The sequence below is a fragment of the Gordionus sp. m RMFG-2023 genome, chromosome 2 (genome assembly GCF_954871325.1).
Source record: "Gordionus sp. m RMFG-2023 chromosome 2, tfGorSpeb1-WG-v2, whole genome shotgun sequence".
Classification (NCBI taxonomy): Eukaryota; Metazoa; Nematomorpha; class Gordioida; order Chordodea; family Parachordodidae; genus Gordionus; species Gordionus sp. m RMFG-2023.
The window spans coordinates 9,656,782-9,668,460 of record NC_088776.1 but is presented as its reverse complement, the minus strand read 5'-3'; the positions used below and the strand labels follow the sequence as shown (position 1 = coordinate 9,668,460).

Genomic DNA, 11,679 nt, shown 5'->3' with positions numbered 1-11,679 from the left:
TTTTTATTAAATACAATAGATTAAATTTTGGATATTTAGGCCGGGTCTGAAACTAAAAATATTTTTCTACTGCGGGCCTGGGCCGGGCGTCATCAAAAAATTAAGGCCCTTGAAGGTCTCTGTAACTTATAGTATATAGTCGTAGGCATCTATTGATATATAGTATTCCCCTAAATATAAAAAAAAGGTAACTAAAGTTATAGACGATTTATATATTTAATTTTTAAAATTTAATAACGAACATAAATAAAATATGATAAATTCTGCGTTAAATTTAACAACAATGATGTTTTCTACCGAAAGAGTTAAATTTTGTCAATGCTTTCTTATTAATAGGCCATGCCCAAAGTAGATTCAATCTTTGGCAAGCAATTGTGAGTTAAGGTACAATTATGCAACAAACAAAACATGGCATATGAAAAATAAATCCTCTTTGAATGTAGGGTTAAATAAATTAAATCAATTTTATTTTGGCGAACTACAAATATTATACGTATAAATAGTATTATTGTAAAAATGATAAACATAGAAGAATATATTTGATTTATATAATATGAAACGCCATCCAAATATATATTGAATAACAGATTCCTTCTTTAAACTTATATCAAAATCCTTTTTTTAAAATGTTTTTTCCCCTGGTTTTCAAGTCTTTAATTAGAGATATAAATGTCATATTGGGATATAGAATCCATTTTGTATTCGGATTCTCTCAATTTTAAATCATTTGCTGAGCACGATTTTTAAATTTAAAAAATCTAACTTGACCTGAAATGGAATTCTAATATTTAAAGAGCCCCACTCGAAATTTTAGCCAATTTGCATAGATCAAATTTTATTACATAGATTTTTAAAAATTAAATTAAAACAATACACAAAAGTTTATGGCAATAATTCTCTAAGATTTACAGGGTAGATGTTCAATCTATGTTGGAATGCTCCAATCAAATCAGATTTTTTCAAATTTAAAAAATCTCTCCGGAAATGATATAAAATTTAGAGATTCTGAATTTCTATGGATTCCATATCCCAAATAAGAAGAAAAATCATTTAAATTTTTTCTCTTCAATAATTTGAAAACCCGGTCATTGATAAACTGGTAGTCATGATTGAGTTTTTTTTAGTTTTTCCAGAACCTTCATCACATATATCGCTTGAATCGTTGGGCATATTTAATGGATCCGGTGTTTTTTTCTGAAGTTCGCTATTTAGATAAAATGGCCGATGAATGGATTCATCACCGCTTTTCTTACAACCGATGAGGCTTTTTCTAAATGACCGTTTAAAGCCTAAAGATTTATGATTAGATGAAACCGTGGCTGTATATTCATAAGTGAAAGCACCCATAAGTCCACCCAATATAGGCCCTATCCAATACACCTTTGATATTAAATAAAAGATTAAATTTTAAATAGTATATATTATTTACTGATGTTACGAACCTTATTTTTCCCGGTTATGCATAGTTGGGTAATGGCTAAATACCGGCTAATTCGGTTCAATCTTCAGGCGCCTGCTGGAGAAAAACCTTTAAAATTAAGGCGTCTTAATTTACATTATTTTCTTTCAAATTTGAGCTGCTATATTTTTAAGAAAAATTCCGAGCCTAAAGTAGGGGAAATGTGCCATAAATGATGTGTGAAGACTAACCACCACCCTTTAACTTTTTATCTATTGGACCAATTTCTCTCATAATTGGTCAAAATGTGTATATTTATGATATGCACTATACCTAAGTTCATTTATTGAATAGAGCAATTCAATAAAAAAATATTTCAAATAAACTGTTTATAGTACCTCTTTCTGGAAAAATCACGTTACACATTTTTTTGTTTGGTGAAAAAATTACTAATTTAGATTACTGATATTTTATATAAATATTATCCTTTGGCATTTAGCATTATTCACACATAAAATTAGACTTTAAAAGCTTTATTTAATAGACATATAAAGGCGCTTAATAATAATAGAGAGGTGAGCATTGACTGGCAATGTATTGATTGGCCACAATTCGCACATTCACATATTCATATTAAAATGAAAAGCTCTTGCAAAACAACATTTGGTGAAATAAAATGATGAAAAGCTTAAGAATGTTAAGTTAAATGATAATTAAGATATTAATTTATAATATTATCATTAAATAAATGTGGTAATAAATAGAGATTTTAATACTAATTAAATTAGTGTATAATTAATTTTTTATATAACTAAAAAAATGTAGAAATATTAATATAGGTCTTTTACAATTATTTCATATTGTATTATTTCATATTTATAAAAATTCTTAAATAATATATTATGGCCAGTTAACACATAGTATATGGCCAGTCAATACATTACATACTATGTATTGACTGACCAGAAAAACAACTTTCACACTCATAAAGTATTTTACATAGAGCTTAGAATCAAATTTTATTTTAAATATTAATATTTAGGCTACACATTGAACAAACTTTGTTTGTTTAAACATAAATTTTAATACCTTTTTTCAAAAAAGCAAAAACATGGCCATTCATGGCACATTTCCCCTAATAATTTTCGGCAATAAAAATTTGGTTTAGCTGACTTAAATTGGCTAAAACTGCTAAAAATATAGCAATTGAATTTTAGTTATTTTTTTGAACGTTTTTTCTTCAAATCTATTCAAAACAACATTCGTATTCATTTCCAAAGAAGGAGGGATACCAATCATAAAAAAAAATTTTAACAAAAAGGAATAGAGGGATCCAAATTCGAATTTAAATTAGTTTGGGGAAAAAGGAAAATCCAAAATAAACAAAAAAAGAAGATGAAGAGGAAGAAAGGAAACCATTTTTAGTGGCCCGAGCCCCACCCCTAGTGACTCCACTAAAATAATATCTTATAACTCACAAAGCAACTGTTTTACAATTTATATTACCTACAAATTATTTAACTTTTGCTATCATAATATTTATATTATAACTAATTAATTAAGTTTTGGGCGTGGTAAGGACATCAATTCATGCACCAGAGAAACTTGGGTGGTAACTATGTTTTTAATACGGTTTTAAATTCGCTTATTACCATGTTAATTTTATCCAAGAAAAAAATGGTCACTAATGATAGACAATTCTTACTTTAATATTTAAATTTTAAAAAGAAAATGCGAAATCGATATTGGCTGATTAATTATCATAAAATCAGATAGACATATATTTAAAAAATTACGCTGTGAATAAAATGATATATATATGTTATAAGCAATTTTAATAAATGTTATACACTTAAAATTGGAGTGCAGACAACAATTACTCTTAACCAATCATTTTTATGCCTACATTCCCAATTTTATTTTATATATTTGGACCCAAGTCTGATCCAGCCAAATCTTTTATTTATTTTTAAGCCTGGCCTGCAATTTTTATAAATTTGAAACACTATAAAGTTAAATAAAATTTCAAAAAATCTCTATCTGCGTTGTCCCAATCCCAAATAAATTCTAACTGACATGTGGGACTCTATTATCGAATATCGAATACAAATGAATCCGAAGGACTAACCCAAAACACATCATATTATTAGGGTATAGAAAAAAATTATTTTTAGAAATAGGGTCTTTTTTTATTATTTAAAATTTTAAATATAGAATTTCATTTTTAATAAAAAATTGTAATATTGTATAAATCGTGTAGGCACAATAGTTTGTAAGTTTGTATGATATTTTCAAAAATTGTCCATCGAAAATTGATAATATTAATTTGAAACTAATGATTATTTTAAAAGAATTTACGTAATTAATATATAAGTAACTTTGACCTAATATAAATCTAATATATATTAAAAAATATAAAAAATCTTTCCCTTTTAAGTGTCCTATTTTTCAGTTTTATTAAATCTCAGCTTTGCATCAATCATTAATTTTGTAAAAAAGCGCTCTTGTAAATATAATAATAAATGGAATTTACTTCTCACTCCTCATTCCTTATTTTAAAATACTTATCCAAAACTATTAGAAAAAGGCCTTTATAATTTTTTAACGAAAACACCATTATTTTTTTAAATAATAAGCACTAAAAAAAAGTTGAAACATGTAAGCACTAAAATATCGATAATTATATTGACTTTACCCAATGATCGTTCCATTGTTTGTTAATGATTGCTGGACCCAAAGATTTGGCAGGGTTCATACTTGCCCCTGTGTATTTATACTAAAAAATACAAATTATAATCATTTATTTAGGGTTGGCAAGTCGGTCAATTGACATGAAAAGTATTTGACCAGGTCAAATACCATCAAATACTCTAAATATTCTGAAAAAAAAATTAAAAATATTTTTTAAAAAAAGAAAAAAACCATATAAATACAATGTGATCACAATATTGCTTATTTATTGGGTCATCAATATCGTGGAGCATCTTACTATAGTGAATTTAATGAAGTAAGTGATATAATACAAGAATCAGACATTTTGGTGATAATCAAAAAATTTCAAGTGATATAATAAATTTTATTTATAAAAGTGGCATGTTTAATAGCAAAGTATGTGAAAAGCAGTAACTTCCATAAGAAACATATAGATTCCTGCCTCAAGTTAGATGAATGGGCTTTGCCCATCATGCCCTTTAAGAGAAGTGGCATTTTACTAACAATTTATAGTTCTACTTCTTCTTCAGAAAGAAATTTTCGATTTGTGGTAATATTCTTACTAAAACAGAAATCGATTGAAGATTTCGTCAACAGGAAAATTGATTAAAAAAATAAAGAAAATGATAATATTGGATATAAATCAGAACAAAACTCTGCCAAGGAGAGCGAAACATTAGTTATTGAATGACAATGAAATTAAATAATATTTTAGAATTAATAATATATTCATTTGACTATTATATATAAAATAAAGATAACATAAAAACATTTACTTGAATTTGACTGTATTTGACCGTATTTGATTACATTTGACCTGTCAAATATCGGTCAACTGACTGAATCTTATTTGAACGATCAAATACACAACCCTAAATTCATATATATATATATTACATATCTATTTTTAGTCGCCTATGTCCTTTTTTAAAATTATAGCTTGTCAATCTAATTTAGTATTAAAAAAAGGACATTAAGAGTTTGAAAAAAAACATTTTGACTTAGGAAGCTATTTATATGGGAGAAGAGAAGAATGCAACATTGATCAATCTCAATTTGGAAGTATATCATTTAAATTTTTCAAAAAAGAAGATAATATAGTAAATTAAATTTACAAAATTTTTTTAAAAAATATTTGGTGCTTAGGTTTAGTATTCTTTCAATTTTTATTCCTAAGACTAAATTATCACAAAAAGGCAACATATAAATATGGGTTTCAGCCAAAGAAATATAAAATATCTATTCTTTACCCCGAATATAGTTGCGAAAGTTATGTACAGTCCTACAGATATAGGATACATAATGAATCCCCTAGTCCTTCCCTGATAATCTTTGTCATTCATCAACAGATCTTCCGCTATATTTCCATCCTTTTTAATCATGTGGTTACTGTTCATTTTATAACCTCTTTCCAAAACATTCTTATTTTGATGTTGTATTTTATCCAGATTTTCCTTTTTCATGCTTATTAATGCCGAAGTTGGATGATTATAAGGATCTACTTCCATATCGCAACTATTTCCCTCATTCAAAAGCCCCGAGTGGCCATTTTTATTAAATGACTTAAGATATCCATTAGGAGGTATGAGAAGGGTTTTTTTGGGATCCAAGGTAGAATAAATGATCAGAGCAAGCACAAATGTCATTATAAACTCTAAGCCGAATCCTTGAACATTTGTGATAATTTGGATAGAGAATAAATCAGTGTGAGGTAAGATAAATGTTTTTGTTGGTCCTTGGTCTGATATGTTAGGATGAAATAACGAGAAAATAGAAAAAGAAGGCTGGATTAGTGCCCTAATCATTGTAACTCCTATTATACTTCCCAAACATTGACAAACAATATACGCACTGCACCTCAAAACGCTTATATGATTGACAGCTAAATATGATAGAGTTATGGCCGGATTCAAATGTGCACCACTTATGTGTCCAAATATTTGTATGAGTATGCACATAGAGAAACCAGATACAATGGCAATTTTTAGAATATTGTATTCTTCGTTTAAAGTAACGTAATCTTTATGGATAGGTTGAGCATTTTCAATTATCACACATATATTTAATAAGGATGGGCTAACATTTAATTTGATGTCTGGATATTCATGAGGATATTGTTTAGTCAATTTAATTTGGTTAAATTTTTTGTTTAAAGATAACATAAACGATACGTTTGTATTAAATAACTCACTACTATTATTCGTATTATAATGGGCATTATCGGTTAAAGAGTCGGACATATTAACTGTTTCATTGTTGTTTCTAGATCTAGAACAATATAAGGATATAAATTTATTATCATATAAGAAAACTTCGTTCCTTGTATCCAATCACGATTCTCCCAATCATACTTAATGACAGATTCCGTTTTTGCATCAGTCCAACTCATCACTGGCCCATTCATAATTTTACTTTCCGCTGAAAGCTTAATGATATTACAAGATTCTTTAAAATCGTCATTGATTAGCGAAATTTTTTCACCTTGATAATTTAAAGTCACCCCGGATAAAAATATCATGTATAGAAATGTTCCAAGCATTTCGCACCTCAAGGCTCTCCAAAACTGAAAATCTTTGAGTTCTTCTAAGTACTGGTATTTTGGTCTTTTCATTTCGTCGTACACTTGTTCTAACAAGGAAGGAAGTGTCATTAAATTCAGAAGGGGTTATAACGGCCTCATCTGGTCATTTCTAAAATTAAAAATAAAATCGTTTGCTAAATTTTAAAAATATATTTTTTTTTGTAAAAAAAAAGGATGGACCATATATGACATGATATGATAAAAAATTATTGATAAAAATTTAATGCCAGCAGCTAATATTTATTGTGGCGATAGATTAATATTTTTTAAAAAAAATAAAAGTGCTCTCTCCTTTCTCACAGTTATGTAATCAAAAGAAGCAAGAAAAATATTTTCGATAAAGATTAGTAAAAATTCTTCTTTTTTTTTATTGCTTATTTTATAAAAAGCAATTTAAAAAGTTAATGAGCAACGAATAAGTTATTTATTCTCTAGAGAAAATATACACAATAAATTTTATTACTATATTAAAACATAATTTTTTTTTTAAAACAAAAAATATTTTAATAAAATATAATAATTAAAATATTGTTCATAAACAATATGCTATTCTTTTTAGGATTATAAAATATTAATATAAATTATATTGCGAAAGTAGAATGTTTATAAGAAGTGGGCAGATATTCCAGACCCCTCTCCCCCCAAATAAAATATTACTAAAATTTAAGCATCTCATTAACTCTTTTGGAGTCATATAATTTTTCTGCCATGATGGTATAAAAAACCAATATATATATAGGCTAGAGAAGACTACTTTTAAACTATCTTCTATTATATGATATCTGTTCAATCTTAGAAGCATAAATCTATTTCTGAAATTATTTTTAGCCTTTATTGCTAAGTTTTAAACAATTGAATATTTAACTCCATTTATTTCAAGAAGTTGCAAACTTCTCCATATTCCTATGCCCTTTAAAAATATTAACTATTAGAAAAAAATGAATTAATTTTGCAAGATTAAACTTTATCGAGCCAAAAATTTTCAATACTAAAGAGGTTTTAGGATACTATCAAAAATAAAAATAAGACGTTTTCTTATCAATGAGTTAAGCCAGCAAAAAATATAATATTCCTAAACCACTGAATAAAAATCCTACCCCATCTTCCAATTCTTACTCACATAAAAGAGTGATACTTACTCAAACATTTATTTAGAATAACCCGACTATTATGAATCTGAATACAATTAATAAATATTACATAATTTCCAAAAGAGGATTGTGAATCAAAGAGGGTTTGAGAGTCAATAGGTGCTAAATTAATTAATATAATAAGACATTGAATTTTAAAGTATTATATGAACTTATATTATTATTATTATAGATTGTCTCAACCCCGAATTAAAAAAATATATAATTTGTTTTATCTAAATATATTAATTTCTTCATTTTAAGGATAAAGTTAGTTCTCTCACTGAAGTGAGTGACAATTTTATTTTATTCATTTTACTCACATCAGCAGGACAAAGTTAAATTATTGTAATACTGTGCCTGGTACGCTTTTCTAATATCGAACGCTCAAGGCTAAACTTCTGGCAAATATGTGTTAGTCTTATCTTTTACATATTCAATTAAACTATTTTTTAATAGTTGTACATAAAGATTTACAAGTAATATAAGATGGTGAACGTATATAGTAGCCATGCTGGACTCATAATTTATTGGGATTGGATCCAAACCCAGAGAATGAAACAAAGAAAGAGCTGAAACAAAAGTATATTAGTTAATAAATTATCAACTTTTCAGAATTTAAAATATAATTTTAAAAAAAAAGATTGTTCATTTTATGACGAAATTGATTGAACAGTATTTTTTTAGAAAAAATTTCGAAAATGATCTCTGCACATAGATTATAATATTAAAATCATTTTTCAACATTATTCTGCCTGGCGCCTAAGAAAGGCAATTATTTAATGTTGCAACCAGAGATATTAATAAAAAATTTATAGGCCTGGCGAGATGATGAAGATTGGTAAAACTTTGGTTATTTTGTTAATTTTTCAACCTGCCCTCCCACCCTTTGCTTTTATTTAAAATAGTGACCTGTTTCAGAAATAAAATTTTATGATGCGAACTTTCTACTTGGGCATCGGCCTAAAATATGCTCACCAGGCAAGACCTGTAGGTGATTAGCAAAAATGTTAGTGATCGATGGAGATGTTAATTAACAAAAAAATTTAAAAATGATTCTATTTATAATAGCAAATAAAAATGTTTAGTGTATTATATTTATATTTAATAATATTTTTTCATGTGATAATGGTTAATATTAAATTTTTTACAAATTTATATAAACTTATTGAAGGACTAAAAAAAAGCATATCGTTTTTGTATCGGAAATGTATCGATTTTATTATTGTGTATAATAGCAACATTTAAAAAGGAATGCATTTGAAATAATATCTGGAAACCATGATTTGTATCAGTATAATACGTTTTAAATGTATCATTAACATTTTTACCGTACTGCAAGTAAATGATAACGGGATTTTCTGAAAAGAGATTGATATGACAATAGAGATAAAATTTCTAAGGTTTACACTGAGTCAACGCTACCCCCTCTCATATCCGCATTATTCTTTCCTAGTCATATTGTGTTAAGTTATCCGAAGATAGCAGCTAATTTATAAAATAATATTAATAAAACTTAAAATAATAAACCAAAAATAATGCCAAATATACTATGTTATATGGATAATATAATATATATTTATGAAAATGAACATGAACATTACATTACATATAATAATGAAGAAGAATAAAATTATAATAATATATTTTTCCAGTAATTTATTTTGATGATTTGAAATGGGAGAAAAAAAAATATTGTATACTTTTATGATTTCATATTTTCATATAATATTTACATAAAATATTTTGACAAAAGTTTTGCGAAAATCGATAATAGCTAAAAGCGGTAATCAGAGTTAATTTTAAATAAAAAGATTTTTTTTTGAAGAATCACAATAAGAATATGTTAATTTTCTTGTAGAATAAAGTTAATTAAGTTCGTCAGGGATAAAGTTCTTATAATGTTATATTATAATTAATAATTTAAATTTATACCTAATATTTTTTAATCCTATCCACGAAGTCAACTTAGCTACATAATAATAATTCAAGCCACATCAGGTGAGCCATTATTAACTCCTCCAAAATTTGCAAGAAAACCAGTTGAGTTCATAATCAGTAAATTTGTTCTCTCTGTGAATGATCAGGTGCGTAGCCGATGGGAGAGGAAATGGGGAAATTTCATCCCCCATCGAAAATTTACCTGTTCTCCGTAAATATCATTTTTAGCTAATAAAAATTTTCACCCTACACACCACCACCCCCTTCCCCTCTCCCCTCAATATATATAAAATATATGGGAAGATGTAAAAATTAATAACTTTTAAAAATAACTATTTTGATATTAAAAAAAGTGAAGACCCTAAATTATTTTTTATAAAAATCTAATATAGCCAAAGACCTAAAATAAGTTAACCTAAAGATCTTCAATAAAATTCATGGGGGAAAAATCCATCTAATAGTGCCCCCCCCCCCTAAAATAAAACCTGGATCTGCCTATGTGAATGTTATTTGAATTATCGTGTAAAATATAATTTTCGGGGTTATAAAATAAAATATCAATAGGAACTCAGAGACAGGTCACGTGGTTATACCGGCAGCAGTTTCATATTTTTTGATTTTGATTCCCCAATCTCCTTGTTTTAAATTTTATTCTTTTTCTTACACCCTGAACTCCAGCCTTGAGCGGGGGGGGGGGGTTGGTTGAGCAAAATTATAGTATTTATATTTATCATCATTCCAATTTGATAAAATTATTATTTTTACATTTTTAATATAATAAATGGCCTATTTTTTCCCTAAAATTATGAATACATTTAAAATTCTCATTTCAAACTTAAGTTTAACGCTCGATTTGCTTTTATAGTTTTGATAACTGTTTTTTGGTTAGAAGAAGATAAAATGATATTAAAAAAATTTTTTTTTGAAAGCTTATTAATTTAATATGTCATAAAAAGATATAGCAAAAAAATTGATCAAACCTTATATATAATGATATTAATAAAATTTTATATTTACTTTTTAAGAAAAAATAATCAATAAATTAAGAAAAAAATTTTTTTTATGCTTTTTTTAAAATTCTTATGAAACCTTTGGAAAATATTTTTATATTTCCTTTCAAATATATAGTGCAGGATTATAAATTGGAAACACCTTCATTTTCATTTTTTTGTAAAGTTACGTAAAAAAAAAAATTAGAAGGCTTATTTTTAAAAGATGTTCAGATTTGAACCTTCGCATAAAAAGTCAAATCAAATCTGGAATCCGGGTAGAACTGAGAGAAAATAGGCTAGAAATCGAACTATAACCAAAACTATCATTAAAAATTCTCCCCTAGTTTCTTTACGTCCATTTTATATATACTTATATCGCTTCTAAGATGATCATCATTTCGATTTAAGAAATAATTTTTTATATTTTTTTTCAAGCACTTAAGTCATAAAATTGGCCGGTAATTAAAATTTTTATTTTAAAAAATTAATTCGTATCATCCTATTGGAGTTTGTAGTTTTTATATTATATTAGGTCTTCTTTCTAGATTTAGAAACAAGCAAAAGAAAATTAGACTACATATTTTATCATATAAATTTAAAAGAATCACATTATAAGACTCTAGAGATTGAGATTGTAAGATAGAGACACCGAGATCGATTTATTCAAAGTTAAAAAATAAATAGCTTTAATACAATTTTAATTTCAATTTATAAATACTAAAAGTATGATTAAAGTGTCAAAAATACATAGAATATTCCTTAATTACTGAAAATAAACTGTATACTACTGAAAAGCATTAATTGATTAAATGCCAGATACTAAAAGTATGATTAAAGTGTCAAAAATACATAGAATATTCCATAATTTACTGAAAATAAACTGTATACTACTTAAAAGCATTAATTGATTAGAGGCCAGATTTT

The 11,679-nt window shown here is 26.5% G+C and overlaps 1 protein-coding gene across 2 annotated transcripts; it reads right to left on the bottom strand.

The window, feature by feature from the left end:
- Positions 1-602: 602 nt before the first annotated feature.
- LOC135923150 (uncharacterized) lies at positions 603-9,205 on the bottom strand. Of its 2 annotated transcripts, none has more exons than XM_065457743.1 (5): positions 9,154-9,205; positions 6,424-6,801; positions 5,362-6,379; positions 4,095-4,175; positions 603-1,380 (listed from the first exon to the last, which is right to left on the bottom strand). In XM_065457743.1, exons 2-5 carry the CDS (start codon positions 6,759-6,761, stop codon positions 1,066-1,068), a joined length of 1,752 nt encoding a protein of 583 aa, XP_065313815.1. In that variant the 5' UTR covers positions 6,762-6,801; positions 9,154-9,205; the 3' UTR covers positions 603-1,065. The 2 variants fall into 2 exon arrangements, with proteins under 2 accessions (XP_065313815.1, XP_065313816.1); XM_065457744.1 differs by lacking the exon at positions 9,154-9,205 and adding an exon at positions 7,156-7,177.
- Positions 9,206-11,679: the final 2,474 nt, after the last annotated feature.